At 45.3% G+C, this 24,621-nt stretch overlaps 2 protein-coding genes across 4 annotated transcripts in view; both read left to right on the forward strand.

The window, feature by feature from the left end:
- Positions 1-5,351, forward strand: part of znf219 (zinc finger protein 219) — a 45,384-nt gene extending 40,033 nt beyond the window's left edge. For all 3 annotated transcript variants that reach the window (XM_072458959.1, XM_072458958.1, XM_072458960.1), the window contains 2 exons: positions 2,723-2,879; positions 3,851-5,351. In XM_072458959.1, the coding sequence (XP_072315060.1) occupies positions 2,723-2,879; positions 3,851-4,757 (1,064 nt within the window). In that variant the 3' untranslated portion in view covers positions 4,758-5,351. The remainder of the gene's footprint in view (positions 1-2,722; positions 2,880-3,850) is intronic.
- A 2,450-nt stretch (positions 5,352-7,801) lies between these two features.
- Positions 7,802-24,621, forward strand: part of pcp4l1 (Purkinje cell protein 4 like 1) — a 51,373-nt gene continuing 34,553 nt past the window's right edge. Inside the window, exons 1-2 of the mRNA XM_072458724.1 lie at positions 7,802-7,805; positions 15,495-15,631. Coding sequence (XP_072314825.1) covers positions 7,802-7,805; positions 15,495-15,631 — 141 coding nt within the window. The remainder of the gene's footprint in view (positions 7,806-15,494; positions 15,632-24,621) is intronic.

A 24,621-nucleotide genomic window follows, 5' to 3' on the forward strand; every position in this document is an offset into this window, starting at 1 on the left:
TGCGCGTGTTCCGTTCGCATTTCGATCGCTTATAAATGCGCAACGTGAACCTCCTTCAAAAAGAACCCCGAAAAGAACCCCAAATCTTACTGCGATTGTGGGATATACACATCAAGATTATATATATATCCTGCGTTTCCTTCCGTACGGCACAGAACGCCGTCGTGTTGGGCTGTGGCGCGTGTCACGGGCCCTCGAGACTTCCCCCACCGCATCAAATCAAATTATTTTCCTCAGAGGGTAATTTTACTCTGAATAGGCTCATTAATGCTTTTCACATGTAATACCATTTGTGATATTGATGCCGGCGTCGCCCGCTTCCGTCCGCGGCGTCACACTGCCACCTGTCTGCGCAACGTGGAACTGCACCGGATCCACTCAAATGTACAGAGCGTTTTCAAGCGTTTTTAACGACATTTACGCTTGCAATTCCTTCACTTTTGTCCGGATTTAGTTCTGATTTGGTTGTTTTGTTGTCTGTTTTGTGTGATTATCGACCCACACGTGGGCGCGTGGCCCACACGTCCTCGTTTTGAGTGTTTATTGTCGCGAAACGTAATGGATGCGACGCTGTTGAAGAGTATTGCAAAAATGGCCCCGGACAAGTGACAAAACGCACAGAAAAAGGTCCGTTAGACTTAGTTATTTATTATGATTTTATATAGTTTATTGTGTCGCATCCTGTCGATTGTGGTGGTTAGAGAAAACGGTTGGCTCAGGGTCAAACTAACGACCTAAATAGAGTATTTTTCAGTGCCCGGTTGAAGTGGGCGGGGCCAGAAACAACAGCGTAAAAAGTGTAGAAACCTTTAAAAAAGCTCGTTACGTTTGTTTGCTGTTTATTAGTCTCTGTATTTTCCTGGTAAAACACACACATGGACAACAGACTGTGAAACTAAAGTAATAATATGTAATAAAACATGTGTTATATTTGACTCTGGGGGGCTGGGAGCAGGTGGCCCGCGGCCCGGCTTTGGGCCCCGGCCCGGTGGTTAAGGGCCCCTGCTCTAAGAGGACCATCATCTTGTTTATGTTTATTTATCTGGTCCTGAGTGCAACATAAACATTGTCCTCTTTTCTCCTCCCCCCTTCCCCCCTCTCTCTCTTCCTCTCTCTCTTCCCTCTCTCCCCCCTTCTCTCCTCCCCTCTCTCCTCCCCTCTCTCTTCCCTCTCTCCTTCCCTCTCTCCCCCCTTCTCTCCTCCCCTCTCTCTTCCCCTCTCTCTTCCCTCTCTCCTCCCCTCTCTCTTCCCTCTCTCCTCCCCTCTCTCTTCCCTCTCTCTTCCCTCTCTCCTCCCCTCTCTCTTCCCTCTCTCCTCCCCTCTCTCTTCCCTCTCTCTTCCCTCTCTCCTCCCCTCTCTCTTCCCTCTCTCCTCCCCTCTCTCCTCCCCTCTCTCCTCCCCTCTCTCTTCCCTCTCTCTTCCCTCTCTCCTCCCCTCTCTCTTCCCTCTCTCTTCCCTCTCTCCTCCCCTCTCTCCTCCCCTCTCTCCTCCCCTCTCTCTTCCCTCTCTCCTCCCCTCTCTCTTCCCTCTCTCTTCCCTCTCTCCTCCCCTCTCTCCTCCCCTCTATCTTCCCTCTCTCTTCCCTCTCTCCTCCCCTCTCTCTTCCCTCTCTCTTCCCTCTCTCCTCCCCTCTCTCCTCCCTCTCTCTTCCCTCTCTCCTCCCCTCTCTCTTCCCTCTCTCTTCCCTCTCTCCTCCCCTCTCTCTTCCCTCTCTCCTTCCCTCTCTCCTTCCCTCTCTCCTCCCCTCTCTCTTCCCTCTCTCCTCCCCTCTCTCTTCCCTCTCTCCTCCCCTCTCTCTTCCCTCTCTCCTCCCCTCTCTTCTCCCCTCTCTCCTCCCCTCTCTCTTCCCTCTCTCCTCCCCTCTCTCCTCCCTCTCTCCTCCCTCTCTCTTCCCTCTCTCCTCCCCTCTCTCTTCCCTCTCTCTTCCCTCTCTCTTCCCTCTCTCCTCCCCTCTCTCTTCCCTCTCTCTTCCCTCTCTCCTCCCCTCTCTCTTCCCTCTCTCTTCCCTCTCTCCTTCCCTCTCTCTTCCCTCTCTCCTCCCCTCTCTCCTCCCTCTCTCTTCCCTCTCTCTTCCCTCTCTCCTCCCCTCTCTCTTCCCTCTCTCTTCCCTCTCTCCTCCCCTCTCTCTTCCCTCTCTCCTCCCCTCTCTCTTCCCTCTCTCCTCCCCTCTCTCTTCCCTCTCTCCTCCCCTCTCTCTTCCCTCTCTCTTCCCTCTCTCCTCCCCTCTCTCTTCCCTCTCTCCTCCCCTCTCTCTTCCCTCTCTCCTCCCCTCTCTCTTCCCTCTCTCCTCCCCTCTCTCTTCCCTCTCTCTTCCCTCTCTCTTCCCTCTCTCCTCCCCTCTCTCCTCCCCTCTCTCTTCCCTCTCTCCTCCCCTCTCTCTTCCCTCTCTCCTCCCCTCTCTCCTCCCCTCTCTCTTCCCTCTCTCTTCCCTCTCTCTTCCCTCTCTCTTCCCTCTCTCCTCCCCTCTCTCTTCCCTCTCTCCTCCCCTCTCTCTTCCCTCTCTCTTCCCTCTCTCTTCCCTCTCTCCTCCCCTCTCTCTTCCCTCTCTCCTCCCCTCTCTCTTCCCTCTCTCTTCCCTCTCTCCTCCCCTCTCTCTTCCCTCTCTCCTCCCCTCTCTCCTCCCCTCTCTCTTCTCCCCTCTCTCTTCCCTCTCTCCTCCCCTCTCTCTTCCCTCTCTCCTCCCCTCTCTTCTCCCCTCTCTCTTCCTCCTCCCCCCCTCCAGGCGAGCGTCCTTACAAGTGTCCTCACTGTGATTACGCTGGGACTCAGTCTGGCTCGCTCAAGTATCACCTGCAGCGTCACCACCGGGAGCAGAGGAACGCTTTAGCCGCCGCCGCCGCTAACTCCTCGTCCGGGCTCGCCGCCGGACTCGGCCACGGGTGAGTGACCACAGAGAGAGAGAGAGAGGGGAGAGAAGGAGAGAGAGAGACTCGGTCACGGGTGAGTCCCAGACCACAGATGGAGAGAGGGAGAGAGATAGGGGAGGGAGGGAGGGAGGGAGGGAAAGAGAGAGACCACAGAGAAAGAGAGGGGGGGGCGGGTTGTTTAGGGCAAATGTATTTATTTATGTATTTACTTATTTAATGAACATGTGAGTAATGTATATTATCTCTGTGTTTAATCCCTTTTTCTACAAAGTATTAGACTTTACTCTAGTTATTATACAGCATTAGAGTATATAGAGTATGTAGAGTATGTAGAGTATGTAGAGTATAAAGAGTATAAAGAGTATAAAGAGTATAAAGAGTATATCGAGTATATAGAGTATGTAGAGTATAAAGAGTATAAAGAGTATAAAGAGTATAAAGAGTATATAGAGTATATAGAGTATATAGAGTATGTAGAGTATAAAGAGTATAAAGAGTATAAAGAGTATAAAGAGTATAAAGAGTATAAAGAGTATAAAGAGTATGTAGAGTATGTAGAGTATGTAGAGTATGTAGAGTATGTAGTAGCGTGTTCTCTCTCCCGTGTTGCCAGATCCTTGACGTGTTTCTCCTTCTCAGTGACATCATCAGATCTGAGAGCCATATTTTAAGTTTAAACTGCATTCTGATGGGAGAATAGTCATGACAACCGTTGTGTCCACTAAATAACTCAACGCGTCATCAGTAAAAACAGTATTTGACATTATTTGTGTACCAGGCGGCTTATACGACCCTCCGTTTAACTCATGAAAATGTGGTTCAAATCACTGCTTTTTAATATTATTATGTTTCATTTTTCTACTCGCATCAGCAACAGAAAATGTATTTAAATCAAACACATAGACTTACTTTGACTCAAAAGTTCCAATTCTTTAGTAAATATGGTCAAACTGAACTCAAGCCCCGCCCTCTTCTGCCCGCAGCCTGGCCTCCGGGACGTCTCTGCTCGTCAAACAGCGCCGGTCTCCGCAGAGCCACGGGCCCATCAACAACCGCGCCGTCGCCGACACGCCCGCGTCCAGGTCGGCCGGTCAGCAGGCGTACGGGCTCCTGGCGCTCCCTGACCAGTCGGACCACCGTAAGGCCCTGTCCGCTCTGAGGGACGCCGACCTGGAGAGCCAGTACCGGTACCTGTCGGGCATGATGGGCTCGCTCTACCAGGAGGGCAACTGGATACGGGAGTCTCCGCCCCCGAAAGCGCCCAAGGTTTCCAGACGCAAGCCTCTGACCACGAGTCGGATGGTCCAGCCCCCGAAAGAGGGCGAGCCCGCCTCGGAGGCGAGCACGGCGCCGCTGGATTTGTCGAGGCGCACCTCCCCGGGCCCGGGCGGCTCCGAGGACGACGGCCCGGCGACCTTTGGCGAGACGGAGAGCGAGCACGGCGACGTCAAGCTCAGCGAGTGCATCTTCTGCCCGTTCCGCACGTCCTCAGCCGAACTGATGACCATGCACCTCCAAGTGAACCACACCAGCAAGTCGAGACGCAAGCGGAGCTCGGCGGCGGCGCCGGACGACGCCGGCGACGCCAAGTTCTCCAAGTTCTCCAGGTTCGACGCTTCAAGCCTGGACTCGCCGGGGTCGTGGAAGGAAATGAGCAGTTTGGAACGGCAAGCGACGCTGGACGAGTGGTCGGTGAACGGCGATGCGTCCGAAAGCGCCGGGCTGGACTTCAAGGAGATGGAAGACGACAACCAAGACGAGGATTTTGGGGAAAATTTGGACGAGACGAGTTTGGAAGATTCACCCGAACGGGACCCGGACACGGCGATGTCCGCCAGCCTGTCGCCCGCGCCGATGTCCAACGTCGACGAAGATGAAGAAATGTATTAAACTCGGCGAAGGACAAGCCCCCGTTTTTAGAATCCTCCGTCAAGAGAAAAGCGGTCGAATTGGATCGAGATCTCGCCGCTTTGACTGTTACAAACAAAGAGTGTCGCCACTTGTTGTACAGCGTTTGTCTTCAGCACAACGGATCGAGGATGCTACTTTTAAGGAATTTATGAACCACATTTTGTAACGTTAAATTGTGAAAAGCGAAAGGCATTCCCAGAACTAAAAAAACATAACTTGAACGGACCGTGGCTGTGAGCGCGAAGGCCTGTGATCTTCCAAACCTGCGCGACGTTTTCGAGGGGGGAAATCGCCAAGTCGTCAATCATTTTTGAGCTATTTACGTTATCGCTAATGCTAATTTGGCTTGGCGATGGATTTCCCCCAGCCAGAACTCACCGCCTTCGTGTCTTTGCGAGTGTTTTCCCGACGCGGCGATCGAAAAAGAAAGCTACGCACGCGCGACGGTTACATTTCGAGTTTAGGTCAAGTCGTTTGCCAAGTTTCGACGTTACGGCTAGCGCGCTCCGTTCACGCCGCTAAGTACATTCCTATCGCGGAGGCTATCGCGCGATTCGGCAGCGAAGAAGTGTGTCCCGGGGGGGGGGGAGATGAACACAAAATAGTTGGATCGAGTGTTTACAATGAGCCGGCGCTTTCGGCGAACAAAAACGAAGCGCGGAGTGTGATTTTTTTTTTGTCCCCCCCCCCACCACCACCCCGGAGGTTTTAGGGAACATTTCTCGAAAAACAATCAACTCTCGAAGCCTGAAACGAGCGACTGTGTCCGAAACGAGTCTTTTCCACGACGAGAAGACGAGGTCCAGCCGCTCCCGAGGCCACTAGGGGGCGCCTGTGTCATAGCCGCGTAGACCCTTTCCCTTCTTTTGTATAAGAATAGACATTGGTAGAACTATTATTATTATTCTTAAAACACTAACAAATGCTTAGACATCCCAGTAGAAAATGTGTAGCTTTTGTAAAGGCGAGAAAAAAAAATCCGACTTTTTTTGTTTTATTTTACGACGCGTACAGAAATCTTATTATGGATTATAGGTGATATTGATTATAATGTTCGTGAGCTAAGACTAGTTGGAATGTCTAAAACAGAGCACTGTGCAAGGTTTCCAAAGTAGTTGTTTTTTTGTCTTTTGTTTTGTTGAACGCTGCGGCGCGCGCGACTTCCTCCGGCGGAGGCGTGTCTTCGGAGGGGGCGTCGCCGCTTTTGCCTCGAACGTCCCGAAGTGCGGCCACAGAGACGTAAAGATCGGCCCTTAAAGTAGCGTCGAGATTCCGACAAATCGCGCCGAAGCGTTTGTTCACGTCTAAATCTATGGCTCGTTTATTCAAGTTTTAACGAGGAAAAAATGGGGGAAACCGGATTTTTTCGCCAATTTTCACACTAAACACAAGACAAGAAATCCTCTCTGTTTTGAATTAAAACTATACGTCCCAAATATGTGCAATTTTGGCGGGTTTTTACTCACAAGCTGCCTCATTTACGCACGAAAACATTAAGTGATGAAAAACGCGTACCGTATTTTCTGGAGTATAAGTCACACCAGCCAAAAAATGCATAATAGAGAAGAAAAAAACATATATAAGTCGCACTGGAGTATGAAATGTGGTTGCAAGTGTGAAAATAACAAATAATATCACATATAAGTCGCTCCGGAGTATAAGTATATGAGTATAAACATAAGTATAAGTCGCACCCCGGCCAAAACTACGAAAAAAGGTGCGACTTATCGTCCAGAAAATACGGTAATACATTTTGTTCTAACGTTTGTGTGAGTAAATGACAGGAGAAGTTTCAAACAAATCTCTCTAAATTTAAGATTTCGTTCCACTTTTTTAAACCCTTTTTTATTGCTCGAAAACGACGACAAAAACGGATCCGACCCGTCGTCCGTGGAGACGCCGCGGGACGTCCCAGGCAAACGCCCCTCGCGCCAGAAAGGTCGCGCCGCTCGCAGTTGAACTTACGGATAGACCAAACTTGATTTTTGATGGAAGTGTCATTTTTGGGTTGATGTTTTTTCTGTGTAAAAACGCTGTGGTTCAAAACGCGTCCAACCGCTGAACAGGTTGTTAAAGAACGTTCAGATTATAGTGTTTACGGCCAGAAAGAGCAAGATGTTAGGTATTTAAACACTCTAAGTGCGCTACATGCTATCCCGCCCGCCGCCCGCCCCGCCCGCCTCTGCGCTGGAACGGGCTCTGTTTATCTTCTTTGTGACCAGGGCTGCACAATCCTCCGAATGAACCTCGCCGCCGTCGTCCCGATGGGTCGGGCGGGTCGGGATTCAGTTTACACTCCACGTTTTGTCCAGGAGCGTCGACATCGGAGACGAGACTGAAATATAAATCGCTAATTAATATGAGAATGGGTGCAAAGAGGTGGGCAATACGTTGAATTATTGATCAGTTGTAATCGAAAAAGAAAAAAACAGGTCTCAAAATGCTGCAGAAAAGCCAACAATTGGAAACAAATCTTCCAAATAATGATACGACGTTATATATTTGTACTTTTGTGGGTGATTTGACAGCACTTTCACATTTGTCTGATACTTAAAGGACACATATCACTCAAAATCAAATTAAAGCGTTTAATCATGTTATAACTTCAAAAACGTACCTGTAGCTGTGTTTAGCTTCATTCTGTTCGGCGGTCCTCTCCCCCGTGGGCCTCAGAAAACACCCCGTTTAAAATTTCTCAGATTTTTTACATCAGCGGTCTAGACTTGTGCCGTTTTAAGTCCAATCAGACTCATTCTAGACATTTCTGCGTACTCACATTTATTCACATGTCGGGGCAAGCTAGCTTTTCTTCATTTCCCCACGCTAATTCCCTCTGCCGCCAGTAGATCGACCGACGACACAAATTCTGACGAGGGAACGCCTGACTGAGAGGAGTAATACGCGCTTTCCAATGCGAATCAACGCGCATAACGCAAATAAAGCGTAATGTGTGTCCTTTAAACCGCTAACGACGCATTTAAAGCACATTTTGACTAGCATTAACGCCGAAAAAAAGTACAGCAATGGGTACGTTTTTCTTGCCACCTCTGTTTCCGCACGACACGACCGAGCGTTGTTGGGTCACCGGCGCGTTGTGCAGCCCTCCTCGTGACTACTCCCGGGGGCGACCCGTTTGATCGCCGCCACGTTTCACTGTGCGTTTCTGTGTGTTTTGAGTTCTGTCCGCACCTTATGAGTTTGTTTGTTTTTTCGTTTTTTGTTTTAACGATGTGTGATTGTCCGTCGGTGGTGTCTCCTTTTTACGACTACTGTATAAGCCACTGTGCCTTCTTCTGTTCACGCACCTCTGCCGTTTGTGTACGACTCACCGAAAGCACTTACCCCGCCTCCGCTTTCCCGCCGCCCGCCCGACCGACCCGCGGGAACTCATCGGAAAAGACCCCCCCCTTTCCACCACCACCACTTTCCGTCGACCAGGGACGCGACCGGGATTAATCGCGGTCACGGAAAGGTCGTAAGAACTAAAAAAAAACGACGCTTTTGAAGCCAAAATATGTCATTTCCCAAGTGTCTGCTTACGTCGCGTTAACTTTAACTTACCGGTCGGAACGTTCGATTTGTTTCATAAAAGTGGTCGCGTACTCGAGCTGACTGACGATGCGAATGAAAGGAAATACAGGATTTCACTGTCGTTTGGCGTCCGTCATCTGGAAAAGATCCATAAAATTGCGACGATTCTTTGGTAGGTTCTTAATTGTTTAGTCAATTAATCGGTCGTAATTGTCTTAATCATTCGTCGGGTAATAATTATTATGTACATTTTGGGTTTAATGTGGGACAACAGCAGAAAGGAGACGGTACTGAGAGAGTTATTTTAAGATTTGGGACATTAATCTTTACTTTTCTTTATAAATTGCCGTTTTTTTTTGTTTTCTTTTGAGGCAGTTCCGGAACTTCCGCCGCACACCGTTTTTTAGTCGACTTATTGAAGGACGGGTCAAATGCAGAGGACAGTAAAGGCAAATCTAATCTATTTGACCAACAAAATGTGTCTTTAATCGACCAACGAGCGCATAGCACGGTGACAGAATGGAGACTAATGTGTCAAAATTAGAACTAAACCAGGACTAAACCTGGAAATTAAACCTGGACTAGATCAGGACTAAACTAGGACTAGAACGGCACCAAACCAAGTCCAAATCAGGACTAAAATTAGCTCAGTTTTGGTGCTAAAAGTGTAATTATGCTATTAATCTGTTCATGTTATTCTACTTCCTTCCTTCCTTCCTTATTGCTCATTCTTGTCTAAATATTGTTCCCAAAATACTCAAGATATTCATTTCTGACACGACAACCAAACAACTTTGAAATCCTTCATTCGCTTTCATCAAATTTGTCTTAACCGTTCATCATTCCTTAAGTTTTCTAAAGTCCAATGTGACACAAACGGCCAAATAAATCAGGTTTATTTGAGGTTTTTGGAGTAAATATCAAATTGAAATTACATATTTTTGCGTCTATACGTGTTTTCTAGTCCTTACGGTTTTAAAGTGACCTGTGTTATAACGACTATCAATCGACCGAACCGTCTTGACCTGTATTTTTCCGTTTCCGTGCAGTTTTTTTCACGCTTCTATCGTCACGTTTGGCTCGGCCCTGGCCTAAATCAGAGCCGCGCGTTCCACTCAAAGGTACGAACTCACTAACCCTTTAAATCGCTCGATCGATTGGACGCCAATGTCTGAAAGACCAAAGTCCGACGGCCGGTTCGTGAAGGCGTCTTCTACCCGACATTTGGCTCGAAGAGAACTGAACGAAACCCCAAAACGCGCACAATCACCCTCCAGATACGTACAAGGGTCTTCAAAGTTTACTGGGAAAAGGAAATACGTGAAAAATTGAATATCAGAACTACACCGATCAACGCGACGAACGACATCGTACGAGAAGCTTTTTAAGTCATATACAAGGTTGAAACGGCGTCAGTTATTAGCAAACTGGTAAAACATCATGGACTTTGTGAAATGTTCTACCGAAACGTGACGTGTAAGTGCGTTTTGTGTGTTTTATTTCGTTTTACTGTGCGATTTGGAGCTTTTGGCGTTCCATGTACAGTAAACGCGAAGAAAATGTGGTAAAAAACCGACACCCTTCGCGCGGCAACAAAAAACGGCGATGTAGAAGCGACCTTTGTCCGACCAGCCGGAAGTAGAAGTCCAAGAAATGACGTAAGAGTAAGAGTAAAAAAAGTACAGATAAACTGTCTGGACGCAACATCTGATTTATGGTTTGAATTTAACGTAATTGTAGCGAAAAGAACCTTAAATAACGGAATTTTCAAACAAAAGACACAAAAAATGGACAAGTGCAAGAAAAAAACAAATCATTTAAAACCGTCGACTTTTGAGATTTCGCCGCTCGGATCGACTCACAGTACAAAGACGAAACGAGACTTTTACACTAAAAGTGCAACTGAAGACACCTTCCGCGAACCGGCCCGATCGGCGCGGCGTCCGAATTTCCAGGCGCCGAACTTATCCGGACTTCCAAAAAAAACTATCCACTTCTCTCTTCCCCGTCGCCGTCCTCTTCTTCTGCTTCTCGCTTCGCTCCGTAACTCTCAAAAACGACAAACTGGTATCGAGGCCTTTCTTTCGACGATTCTAAGACTTTTGTTTTACCGTTTTTTTGTTTTTGTTTGTGGTGTTCGTCCAATGCCGTCGAGATGGAAATATGCTCTCGTTATATCGATAATTGTTTTTTGGCATTATGTTTGGAAAAAAAAAAGAAAAGAGAAACACACGGGAAAAAAAAGAAGAAAAATGTGTCGTTGAATGTTGTACAGAGATAGCACTAGAAATGTTGTGTTCCTATTTTTTACGAGCGCTCAAACCGAAGCCGCGACTCTTTCTCCTCCTCGTCCCGCGGCAGACGGGACTCAAAACGCGCTGCCGCCGTCGCCAAGGTCACGTGACTAAAAACAAACTAACGCTTTGTCTTTATTTAAGTACATTTTTGCACCTTTTTTGAAACGTGTCGACAAATCCAGCGCTTCGTTTTGACAAATATTGCACTTATTTCTTAACGAGGATTGACGAAGTTTGCGCTCATGAAACTTTGGACTAAACCAGGCCCAAACTGGGACTAATTCAGCCCAAATTGGGACTAAACCGGCCCAAACTGGGACTAGACCAGGCCCAAATTGGGACTAAACCGGCCCAAACTGGGACTAAACCAGGCCCAAAGTGGGACTAAACCAGGCTCAAACTGGGATAAGACCAGGCCCAAAATGGGACTAAACCAGATCCAAAGTGGGACTAAACCAAGCCCAAACTGGGACTAGACCAGGCCCAAACTGGGACTAAACCAGATCCAAAATGGGACTAGACCAGGCCCAAACTGGGACTAGACCAGGACAAGAATAAACAACCATAAATGCGTAAATGTAATTAGATTTAAGCATAAAAGTCACTGAAAATGTGTAAAACAGGGTAAAATTGCACTTTATTCTATTCTCTATTTGCCAAATTTAGGTCGTCTTGGTTGTTGAATTAAAGTTGCATCGACTAATCAGATTAAGGGCAATTTTTGCTTGACGAAACAATCAAATTGTGTAATATTTAATTGTTCTTTTTACACTTGCCAAAATGTGTTCTCAAATAAGTGTGTTCATTTCAAACGCTTTTGTTTTCATTGGAACTACCGCTCAACACTGTCGCCCGGCGAGCGTCGCCCGGCGAGTGTCGCCCAACACCAGGAAAACGATGAAACGAGCACCTTAACATGATTCTTCTCACGAAACGGTGTGAAATTGCAGAATAATCAGTTTGAAATGTGTGCGCTGAAGTCTCTGGACACATGTTTGGGGGAGAAAGCGTGCTCTAAAGTCCCTTGGACACATGTTTGGGGGAGAAAGCGTGCTCTAAAGTCCCTTGGACACATGTTTGGGGGAGAAAGCGTGCTCTAAAGTCCCTTGGACACATGTTTGGGGGAGAAAGCGTGCTCTAAAGTCCCTTGGACACATGTTTGGGGGAGAAAGCGTGCTCTAAAGTCCCTTGGACACATGTTTGGGGGAGAAAGCGTGGCGGCGCAGGTTTGGGCCTCTGACACCACAGTGAGGGAAACTGACCTAACATAGTAGTGACTAATATGACTTTGTGGACAGAAAATACAAATAAAACACAATAGAAATAAAGATGACGTTGTCTTTGTCCGTGTCTTGTTTTCTGGAGCTGAACAAATGTCACTGTTTGTCACGAAAGGTTTATGTTTGGAGATAGTGCCATCTTGTGGTTGGCGGGTGAATTGCAATCTGAATCAAAATTATCAATTCATCCATCCAAAATCACAACGGTTGTCAGGGCGACAGTGAAAAACAATGTCCATAGGGACTTGGTGATGTTCCAGAGTCCTCTGTCCTTAGACCCTCCTTCTGTCCTTAGACCCTCCTTCTGTCCTTATACCCTCCTTCTGTCCTTAGACCCTCCTTCTGTCCTTAGACCCTCCTTCTGTCTTTAGACCCTCCTTCTGTCCTTATACCCTCCTTCTGTCCTTAGACCCTCCTTCTGTCCTTAGACCCTCCTTCTGTCCTTATACCCTCCTTCTGTCCTTAGCCCCTCCTTCTGTCCTTAGACCCTCCTTCTGTCCTTAGACCCTCCTTCTGTCCTTAGACTCTCCTTCTGTCCTTAGACCCTCCTTCTGTCCTTAGACTCTCCTTCTGTCCTTAGACCCTCCTTCTGTCCTTAGACCCTCCTTCTGTCCTTAGACCCTCCTTCTGTCCTTAGACTCTCCTTCTGTCCTTAGACCCTCCTTCTGTCCTTAGACCCTCCTTCTGTCCTTATACCCTCCTTCTGTCCTTAGACCCTCCTTCTGTCTTTAGACCCTCCTTCTGTCCTTAGACCCTCCTTCTGTCCTTAGACCCTCCGTCTCGGTCAGGAAAAACTACAAAACCTCTTTGGGAAAAAGAATAGAAACCTGGAGGAGTTCCAGAGTGAAGGAGAGATCTGACTCCTACAGACGAGAGACAGACAGTGGAGCTGGAGCCACTCAGGAGGAGAACCAGTTATTCAGGAGGAGAACCAGTTCTTCAGGTGGAGAACCAGTTCTTCAGGAGGAGAACCAGTTCTACAGGCAGATGAAGAACCGTTCATCTGGAGTAGAGACGTTTCACCAGAGACTCGAGGATCATCTGGAGCCACAGGTCATGGATGTTTCTGTTCCACTCACGACAGGAAATAGGAAAAGAAGAAGAAAAGGCAATGAACAGATGCAAGTGGAATTAAATATTAGATATAGTTTGATAGAATAAGTGTTTATCAAGAGGACAGAGCTCATACTTCCTCCAGAGTTGCTGCTCGGGCAGCGGAGCTGAAACTGTAGCTTCACATGTTCCTCACTGCAGCAGGTTCAGACTTTTACCATGTAAATATGTCACTGGAGAAACCTGCGCGTTTATAAAAGTGTTTTAGTCTCAGAGCTAACGGCTAACACACATTAGCTTCAATATAAAACACACAATGTCACCTCTGATTTTCACACGGTGTTTATCAAACGATTGGACACAACAACAAAAATATTGTTTCGTGCCACAAAATGCCGTTGTTTATCGTTTATAATATTTGTAAGTTTGTGGTGATATAAAAACACCTGGAATGAAATGAATGTGAGATGGAGCGCAATGTCGTACTGTGGATCAAAGCAAACAAACAAGCAAACAAACAAACAAGCAGGCAAACAAACAAACAAACAGAAGAACAAACAGACAAACAAACAAACAGACAAACAAACAAGCAAACAGACAAGAAAACAAACAAGCAAACCAACAAACAAACCGACAAACAAACAAACAAACAAACCGACAAACAAACCAACAAACAAACCGACAAACAAACAAACAAACAGACAAACCAGGATACGTCACACCTCATTTCAGATATATTAAAAATTTAATCCCAGAACAGCACATCTTTTAGATGTATAATTCCACTTCCTGTTTGTAATTGATGACATCACACGAGGAAATTACCCAGCGATTTATTTATATTTATTTTGCATTTTTTACATTTTTGTTGAATTCATGTTTAGCAGGTCAAAAAATGAAATATTACAGGAGGAGCTCAAACCAAACAGTAGGTGGCGACAGTGATTGCATGATCATCGTCATCTGGACTAAACAGACGCTAAACACAAACGAAAAGACATTTTATAACATTATAAAGTCAAAATGTTCATATTTTCATCAATAATACACTTTATTCATGAATCATCCTTGTGTAGAGCCTCACTCACCTTCATCTCACCTTTATTTGGTTAGAAATGTGTTTAAAAAGTCTCTCTGTGCCACACTGCCCTCTAGCGGGGAGGTTTGAGCTTCGACCGGAGACAATTATTCATCACGTGGAACAAGCTGCAAATTCACTCAAATGAGACGAACGCATCACGTGTTTGATCTTCTGTGATCCTCACGTGACACGGAATCCACCACATTTATGACCATTATTAAGATGTCACAAACAGAACTTTTGATTTGAGAAGTTTCCCTTCAAATGACAGTTATAAAAGTGCAAAGGATCATGGTCTAAACTATGTCTAAACTAGGTCTAAACCAGGTCTAAACCAGGACTAAACCAGGTCTAAAGCAGGTCTAAAGCAGGATTAAACCAGGTCTAAAGCAGGACTAAACCAGGTCTAAACTAGGTCTAAACCAGGACTAAACCAGGACTAAACCAGGTCTAAAGCAGGTCTAAAGCAGGTCTAAACTAGGTCTAAACAAGGACTTTACCAGGTCTAAAGCAGGTCTAAACCAGGACTAAACCAGGTCTAAAGCAGGTCTAAAGCAGGATTAAACCAGGTCTAAAGCAGGACTAAACCAGGTCTAAACTAGGTCTAAACCAGGACTAAACCAGGTCTAAAGCAGGTCTAAAGCAGGATTAAACCAGGTCTAAACTAGGTCTAAACCAGGACTAAACCAGGTCTAAAGCAGGTCTAAAGCAGGATTAAACCAGGTCTAAAGCAGGACTAAACCAGGTCTAAACTAGGTCTAAACCAGGACTAAACCAGGACTAAAGCAGGTCTAAAGCAGGACTAAACCAGGTCTAAAGCAGGTCTAAAGCAGGTCTAAAGCAGGACTAAACCAGGTCTAAAGCAGGTCTAAAGCAGGTCTAAACTAGGTCTAAACTAGGTCTAAACAAGGACTATACCAGGTCTATAGCGGGTCTAAAGCAGGACTAAACCAGGTGTAAACCAGGTCTAAACCAGGACTAAACCAGGTCTAAAGCAGGTCTAAACCAGGACTAAACCAGGTCTAAACCAGGTCTAAACCAGGTCTAAACCAGGATTAAACCAGGTCTAAACCAGGACTAAACCAGGACTAAACCAGGACTAAACCAGGTCTAAACCAGGTCTAAACCAGGACTAAACCAGGTCTAAACCAGGACTAAACCAGGACTAAACCAGGTCTAAACCAGGACTAAACCAGGTCTAAACCAGGTCTAAACCAGGTCTAAACCAGGACTAAACCAGGTCTAAACCAGGACTAAACCAGGTCTAAACCAGGACTAAACCAGGTCTAAACCAGGACTAAACCAGGTCTAAACCATGTGAGCGCTCTCTGTATTATTCGACTTCGGGAATGAGAGAGAGAGAGAGAGCGTGTCTCTCTCAGTTCAGCCCCGTGTCTCCTCACAGCCTCTGACTCTCCTCACTCTCTCCTCACTCTCTCCTCACTCTCTGACTCTGACTCTTCCACCGCTGCAGCAAAACCACACGCGCCAGAGACGCTCCTGGACCGCGCGCGCTTCGACACCAACAAAACAACCAAAAACAACAACAACAACAACACATTTCTCCCGCGCATCGCCGTCCACGACCACCCACCAACAACCATGAGCGAGGTGAGTGCACATTTCTTCCGCGCGAGCTCCAGTTTCCCCCGGAACACTTCTTTTTTTTTTTACGCATTGGCACCGCACCGCGCCGCGCCGCGCCGCAGGCTCGCGTTCGACACAAACGTTTAATTAACGTTCACCGGGACACGCAAAAACGCAACGACGAGCAGATGTGTGTGTGTGTTTTTATTTTTTATTTTTTTAAATTATGATTTTTATTCATTTATTTGCCCGGGAACACGGTGTTTTGACGCGGCGCGCGTTGCGTTCCGCGTCCCGCCGCTCCGCTCCAGATGCAGCGGTGCGTTTTTCTCATTTTATTGTATTTATTTCAATTTTTTTCGGTTAGTGGTCAATGAACGGACGCTCCGGGCTCTCCGCGGGTCGTCCCCAGCCTCCAACGCGACAGGGATTCCCTCCGAACGCGAGACAAACGAGACCCACGCGCGCATCTCCCTCCTCGCACCTTCTGATGATTATTATTACTCTCATTAAGATTTTTTTTATCATTTTTGTTGGTGTGGTTTGGGCTGATAATTGACACGTGACAGTCCTGAGTTGTCCACTGCGGGGGTCTGAGGGGGTCTGAGGGGGTCTGCGGGGGTCTGCGGGGGTCTGAGGGGGTCTGAGGGGGTCTGCGGGGGTCTGAGGGGGTCTGCGGGGGTCTGCGGGGGTCTGAGGGGGTCTGAGGGGGTCTGAGGGGGTCTGCGGGGATCTGAGGGGGTCTGAGGGGGTCTGCGGGGGTCTGCGGGGGTCTGAGGGGGTCTGAGGGGGTCTGAGGGGGTCTGCGGGGATCTGAGGGGGTCTGAGGGGGTCTCTTCCCCTGGGTCTCGCTCATGCGCTAGAACTCGAGCAGCAGGAACCCGCACGGAGAAAGACCCCCGCGTCAAGTTGCTGCATATGCATCATTTTACGACCATGCATAATAAAGTAGGCAGCACCAGCAGCAGCAGCAGCAGCAGCAGCAGCAGCAGCACCAGCAGCAGCAGCAGCAGCAGCAGCAGCAGCAGCACCAGCACCAGCAGCAGCAGCAGCAGCAGCAGCAGCAGCAGCAGCAGCAGCAGCAGCAGCACCAGCACCAGCACCAGCAGTATTTTTCTTTTCTTTCTTTTTTACGCTGCAAACTGCGCTTCCGCCTCATTTACGGAACATTTCTAACCTTAAATCAAACTGTGTATTACATTTGGATAATATATATATATATATATATATATATATATATATATATATATATATATATATATCCATTTTTTGAGTGTTGAGACTCTGTGTATACTTTAAAGGGCGCATGACGGTTTTTTTTACCATTTTCTGTTTTGAACTTTTTTTGGTGTGTTTGTACCCGTTGTACATATAAGTGATGGTTTCGCACCGATCGAGCAGGTATTGGCGGAGAAAACGTGGTCAAATCTGTCGGGAATAACAGGAAGTGACGTCACAACAGCGACACTTAATTCTGTCCCAAGTTTATGCAGAATTTAAACGAAAGAAACCACTTTTTCAACGTTAATTGAACAAAATAAAGGCGTTCTCATATTTTTTACCAACACAATTGTGACATAGATCAGATTTCCTAGTGTGATGTCATCAATTGCAACCAGGAAGTGACGTCACACCAGCGACACTTAATTCTGTAAGAAGTTTATGCAGAATTTACACGAAAGAAACCACTTTTTCAACGTTAATTGAACAAAATAAAGGCGTTCTCGTATTTTTGACCAACACAATTGTGACTTAGATTAGATTTCCTAGTGTGATGTCATCAATTCTAACCAGGAAGTGACATCACACCAGCGACACCTAATTCTATCCGAAGTTTCTGCAGAATTTACGCGAAAGAAACCACCTTTTTAACAAAATAAAGGCGCTTTCGTATTTTTTACACAATTGTGACTTGGATTAGACTTCCTAGTGTGATGTCATCAATTGCAACCAGGAAGTAAAATTATGAACCTAAAAACTTGGCTTTCCTGGCTTACAATTTGTATATTTTTTTGCAACATTTGTAATATATAAGTCTGAAATGCTCCAAAACATTCAATTTACTGAGAGAAAACATTTTAGAGCAAGAATTACATCAAATGGAAAAGAAAATGTGGATTTTTTGGGTCAATTTTAATTGAAAAATTGCTCGTTTAGTCCAGAAAAATCAAAACGTGCAACATTCAGTTTTAAATCGTTAACCTAACAATGGTTCTAGTTCCACATCACCCTGAAGCACATGAGTATGAGGTAAAGGTGCACCGTGTAACTTTTCTGGAAGCGGATCAAGTTACAGGTCAGCTCTGTGGAGAGGCGAGCCCAGTCACAGCAAGAGCGCATGTTTTTTCAAGGCGTTTTTGAGCAATGAAGATTTTTTAAAATGAGATAAATGCCACATGGACACGTTGAATGGCGATAAAAGTTACACGGTGCAGCTTTAAACGTCACGGAGTGACGTTTCTGTGGCAACGCTGACGTGGAGTTAATTATTCACGTTGTTTCTGTTTGGATTTCGACCTGAATTTGGCCTGTGACGTTCGTGGACGTGGGATTTATGATGTTTTGCTGTTAATGCCACGTCTGCGGCGTTTTTACATGACAGATTATGTAAACAGAGCTTTTAATACTGCGGTTTATGTCCAACAACATGTAATTCACTGTAATTAAGGCTGTGTTTACATTTGACCTGGTTTAGTCCTGGTTTAGCCCTAGTTTAGACCTGGTTTTGACTTGGTTTAGCCCTAGTTTAGACCTGGTTTTGACTTGGTTTAGCCCTAGTTTAGACCTGGTTTGGACCTGGTTTAATCTTGGTTAAGCCATGGTTTTGTCCTGGTTTAGTCCTGGTTTAGCCCTGGTTTAGACCTGGTTTTGTCCTGATTTTGTTCTGGTTTAGTCTTGATTTGGAACCGTTTCATATCTAGTTTAACCCTGTTTTCTGATATAATCTGGGTTTAGTCCTGGTTTAGACTTCCCTCCATCCTGGGGACAGTCCTAGACCTGGTTTAGTGTGTTTTTGTCTTGACTTTACATCATTTTGGTTTAGCGTTTATCGGCTCCTTCGTTAGTCCTCAGTTTGAGCAGTTTTACATCTGCTTTTTCCTGACACAATACCGGTCTTAATCCTGTGTTGAGTCCTGGTTTAGTCCTGGTTTAGTCCTGGTTTAGTCCTGGTTTAGTCCTGGTTTAGACCTGGTTTAGTCCTGGTTTAGTCCTGGTTTAGGCCTGGTTTAGACCTGGTTTAGTCCTGGTTTAGTCCTGGTTTAGTCCCGGTTTAGTCCCGGTTTAGTTTAGTCCCGGTTTAGTCCCGGTTTAGACCAGGTTTAGTCCCGGTTTAGTCCCGGTTTAGTCCCGGTTTAGTCCCGATTTAGACCTGGTTTAGTCCTGGTTTAGTCCCGGTTTAGTCCCGGTTTAGTCCCGGTTTAGTCCTGGCTTAGTCCTGGTTTAGTCCTGGTTTAGTCCCGGTTTAGTCCCGGTTTAGTCCTGGCTTAGTCCTGGTTTAGTCCCGGTTTAGTCCCGATTTAGACCCGGTTTAGTCCTGGTTTAGTCCTGGTTTAGTCCTGGTTTAGTCCTGGTTTAGTCCTGGTTTAGTCCTGGTTTAGTCCTGGTTTACCTCTTCCTTTTACACGATCCCAATCTAAACTTGCATTAAACTCATTTGGCTCCTAAACTTGCCCCAGTTCGGAGCAGGTTTGGGCCCTTTTACCTGTCATAATCCCGCTTTAAACGTTCCCTTTGAACAGACAGAACCCCGCGACCCCCAGGGCCCCCGTGAAGCGCGTGTACATGTCCTGTAACATAACGTCAGCCGCTCCGGGGCCGGCTTCCAGTCCAATAAAGCTAAGTGTGCGCTCCCCGCGGAGAGATTATCCCGTCCCAGAAGCGGCGGGGCCCTGGCAGCGAAAGGCTCCGCCGGGTCCGCGCGTTTACGTGGCTAATCCGTGTAATTCCCCCGTCCTGGGGCAGCTGGAAATGCCTCTTCCAATCAGATGCTGCCGCCGGCGTTTGGGATAAGCCGGCAGATGCCCGCTCGTGTACCGGCGCCAACGGGCCCCCGGTTTCAGTCCCGGGGCCCCGGTTTGGACCTCGTTTAGACGGTGCTCGCGGTCCTGAATTGTTTTTTACTCAATAACTTCTGTAAAAACTGCCCAACCCATCATCACAAATCCTACTCTCAGTACTACGTCAGCTACTACTACTTCAACTACTACCCCTGCTACTAAAGCTTTAACTACTACTACTACTACTACTACTACTACTACTACTACTACTACTACTACTACTACTACAGCAAGTATTTATCCAGTTACCAATGGGACAGCACCTCATACCTCCACAAATACATCTATAAATACTTCAACTTCTATAAAAAAAACTACCCAACCCATCATCACAAATCCTAGTATAGTATAATTTCTACCCGTTTTGGTCGGGTTCGGGTCCATGATTAGTCCTCAGTTGAGTCGTGTTTGCATCTGGGGCTGGATTGGACGGTTGCTGTTGGATAAATGTTGACTTGGTTTAGTTCTTCTTTAGATATGGGACGATTCTCATTTAAAGATGCGTTTAGTAATTGGCTGTTTTTTACTTGATTTGGTCTTGTTTTAGTTTGGTTCTGGTTCCTGCTTAACTATGGATTAAATCCGTTTGGATCTTGATCTGAAGATATTTACGTTGGATTAATGTGGGTTGAGACCTGGTTTAGCTCTCATTGAAGATATAGATTAGTCCTGCTTAATCCTGCTTTAAATCCTTTATTTATTTGCACTACTTGTGTTGGTCTGGTTTGAATCCCTGTTTGGTTCTTAATGTAATCTAGATTTGATCTGGTTGTGGATCTGGATTTGGCCCCTTGACCTGTAAAATTCCTGGTTCAGACGAGGTCCTGGTTTAGTCTTGATTGTTTTTTCCAGGTTTTGAGCTTATTTATTCTGGTTTTGGTTCTTAATTCTGATTCTGTGCTGGTCTGAACTGGTGTAAAGGACACATATTGTTCAAAAAACGAGTTCTAAACAAAAACATCCCTGCGGTCGTGTTTAGCTTCATTTACGCTTTTTTGATGAATCCTGTTTACGATCTTGTCTTCTCCGAGCCTCAGAAAACACTCAAGTTTCCCCCAGATGTGTGACGTCAAAGTTAGAGCTCTTCTGTGCTGTTTCTAAGTCCGTAAATCATCACCGGACTCGTTCTGAGCATTTCTGCCTCTAATCACGCCCATTACAACCAGGTCAAGCTAGCTTTTTTGTTCATTTCCCCACGGTAATTCCCTCTGCCGCCTGTAGATGGAGTGATAACACCAAATCTTCGCACAGATATGAAGTAATGTGTGCTTTCTGTAGATGCATAACTTTACATTCTAAAACACGAGAAGCCAAAGCAAAGATACAAGAGCAATCAATTGTTTAAAGGCCAATAACGATAGAACAAATGCATAATATGTGTCCTTTAACTGTATTTGTCTGTATTTCACAATATTAAAGGTGTATATGTCTCAAATGTCTATTGTTAATCGTCAGTTTTGGCGTTGTGGCTGAACAAATGCTGCATATCGATCCGTATCACTCGACCGACTCTTGTGTCCACGTTTTCGTTCACGTCCGGCTGCAGCCGAAGCCGCCCGGCGTGGCTTAAACGGCCACGGGCGGGTGACGGCGCCGCGGCTGATGCGTCGTGGCAGCAGACGAGGCCGTGGAAAGCCGAGTTAAAGGCGGCCTCAGGGGGACGGCGCCCGACACTCGTGGACTTAAGGGCCGCGTCCGTAAAAGCCTCTTGGATCCGGCGGCGAGGAGCTTTAGTGTCATTCTTGGTCGACCAAAATGTGTCAAACCAAAGGGACGAAAGTGAGTTTAATCTGCCGTTTCACCGATAAATACACGGTTTACTCGTTTTGGTTGTCCGTATGAATATGTGTAATCTCATGGATTAAAGGTCAAAGGTACTTCATAGTTTTGAGAGATTTTTCCAGTGCCATGCGCCTTTTGGTCGACTAATCCAGTGATTACCAACCACCTTTGATTTCGGGCAAATAAATGGGTTTATTAGTGGTGTATTGTCAATTATTAGTATATTTTCTTGTTTTATCTACCACATTTTATGAAGTATAAGTCGCACCAGCCTAAAAATGCATAATAGAGAAGAAAAAACATATATAAGTCGCACTGGAGTATAAGTCGCATTTTTGGGGGAAATGTGTTTGATAAAATCCAAGACCAAGAACAAACATTTCATCTGTAAATGCAGTTTAAAATAATAACAGATGAGAGAACATGGTGAATAGGTGTACGTATGCTAATGCTAACACCTTCAGCTACATGACGTTTGCTAACGCTAACACCTTCAGCTACATGACGTATGCTAACGCTAACACCTTCAGCTACATGACGTATGCTAACGCTAACACCTTCAGCTACATGACGTATGCTAACGCTAACACCTTCAGCTACATGACGTATGCTAACGCTAACACCTTCAGCTACATGACGTATGCTAACGCTAACACCTTCAGCTACATGACGTATGCTAACGCTAACACCTTCAGCTACATGACGTATGCTAACGCTAACACCTTCAGCTACATGACGTATGCTAACGCTAACACCTTCAGCTACATGACGTATGCTAACGCTAACACCTTCAGCTACATGACGTATGCTAACGCTAACACCTTCAGCTACATGACGTATGCTAACGCTAACACCTTCAGCTACATGACGTATGCTAACGCTAACACCTTCAGCTACATGAGGCACAGACAGAACTGTGGTAAGTGTCTGGTATGTTAACGTAACATATGAACAGTTATTCAGATAACTATAGCATAAAGAACATGCTAACAAGTTTAGCAAAGCATCAGTTTTACCCCAAATCACTAAATCCACTGAATTCTTCTTCCTCTGTGTCACTTCTAAACAACTCCACAAACTCCAGAGGGAGAGGAAGTGCAGATTCTTCTTCTGCGTCGCTTAGAGCCTAGAGCGCCCTCTTGTGGTTGCCAGTGTGGAAATAACGAATGATATCACATATAAGTCGCTCTGGAGTATAAGACGCACCCCGGACAAAACTATGAAAAAAGGTGCGACTTATAGTCCGGAAAATACGGTATATTTATGTCCAAAGAAAATGTTTAAAATTCAGATAACAGTAAATTTAAACAAAAAACTGGACAAATGAAAGCGCAGAACACGTCTTTCGTCGACCACAGCCGTCATCTTCAGTCTAAACCTTTGATATTCAAACAGGGCTTGAATGATACTGGAATAATGGACTTGAACGAGCTTTAAACACAGTATAATTGTCCTCTCTCGTTATGTTTTGAGTGAATCGGGCGTGTTGAGAATAATAATACGTTTCATATGGCGCTTGCAGATGCTCAAAGTCGCTTTATGATTCATGGCGTTCTTCATTCGCTCCACACTCGCCGTTATAATCCCGTTATAATTTCCTTTTCCTTCCGATCGAAATGTTACGGCTTTGGCTTTGGAATGTTCCACAGTACGGCATTTAGCACAGCCATCTCCATCCACGGAACCAGCAGGTCATGTTACAGGTCAGATCTGTGGAGAGTCGCCTCACAGTAAGAACGCATGTTTTTCAAAGTAATTAAAAAAAATATAATATAAAATGAAATAAAAATGGTGTTCAAAAATGCTTAAAACAGAAAACAAAATATAGTGGTTTTTGAGAGATTTTTTAAAAATTAATTTGTTCAAAAGCCAAAAAAGAAAAAGAAAAAAGATGGTGTTCAAAATACTTGAAACTGAAAAAAAAGAGTCGTTTTTGAGATATTTTTCTAAATGAATTCGTTCAAAAGCAAGAAAAAAAGATTGCATTCAAAAATACATAAAACTTCAGAAAAACAAAATATAGTTCAAGAGTTTATTTTTATTTTTATGAATTTGTTCAAAAGCCAGAAAAAAAAGAAAAAAAGAAGGTGTTCAAAAATACTTAAAACTGGAGGAAAAAAAAAGAGTCGTTTTTGAGATGTTTTTTTAAAATGAATTTGCGGTAGAAAATGGATGGATGGATGGAATTTGTTCAAAAGCAAGAAAAAAAGATTGCGTTCAAAAATACATAACATTTCAGAAAACAAAATATAGTTCAAGAGATTTTTTTTATTTTTATGAATTTGTTCAAAAGCCAAAAAAGTGCTCAACAAAGATGTCTTTTCTTGGCCTAAAAACACATTATTCTTGAATGAATGGCCTTTAGAATACATAAAAAGGTCACTTAAATAAATTGTGTGCCCAATACATGCAATTATAATGTATATGTGTAATAAAATATATGACCGAAACTGAAGACATTTTTAAAAATCCCCTGTATTGAATAAATATGTGTAAATTCCATTCTGTTGAACATTAAAGGCTCTGCAGTTGCCAATTTCCACATTAGAAAAGTTGCACAGTGCACCTTTAACACAGCGGTCGATACATACTCTTATTCGAACGGGAGAAACTCGACCATCCCGTGTTATCCCCGATCCCCAGCGTCTGACCTCGGCGTTAGTGTCGAGGCCACATCTGCCTTTAGAATACCCGTGTTTTTTTTTATACAGTGCACGGTGCCATGGCAGATTGCATACGTTTCTGCTCCAGTGGTCAGCGTACACAAAGGGTTAATCCTGTGTGAATATACGGAGCCCGTGCAGTGGACTGTAAGAGCATTACTTCAATAGAAAAACCCTTCAATCCGATGTCCACGCAGCTGCCTCCTCGTGCGGCAAACGCTGTGCGGTTTAGCTCACATTTATGGTCTTAAACGCTCTCGAAATCTGTTTTAAAAGAGAATGTTCTGGTGATACGCTGCCTTTTTACTCAAAACCTACAGAAAAAGATGACGTTTGAATGAATTAAGTCGTATTTTTAGTCGGGCTGTAGTGTAATGTTGGCTGACAGAATCAATATTGCAAGAAACGTTATACATAATGTTGCACCGAGGTCCGAACAGAAAGGACAGAAATGCATTTTTTTAAGGTTGAAAAGGCAGATTTTATTCATGATTTTCCATATTTTGTCGAA

This window comes from Eucyclogobius newberryi, unplaced genomic scaffold (genome assembly GCF_026437365.1).
Source record: "Eucyclogobius newberryi isolate DKJ021-1_F unplaced genomic scaffold, fEucNew1.0.hap1 SCAF_22, whole genome shotgun sequence".
Classification (NCBI taxonomy): Eukaryota; Metazoa; Chordata; class Actinopteri; order Gobiiformes; family Gobiidae; genus Eucyclogobius; species Eucyclogobius newberryi.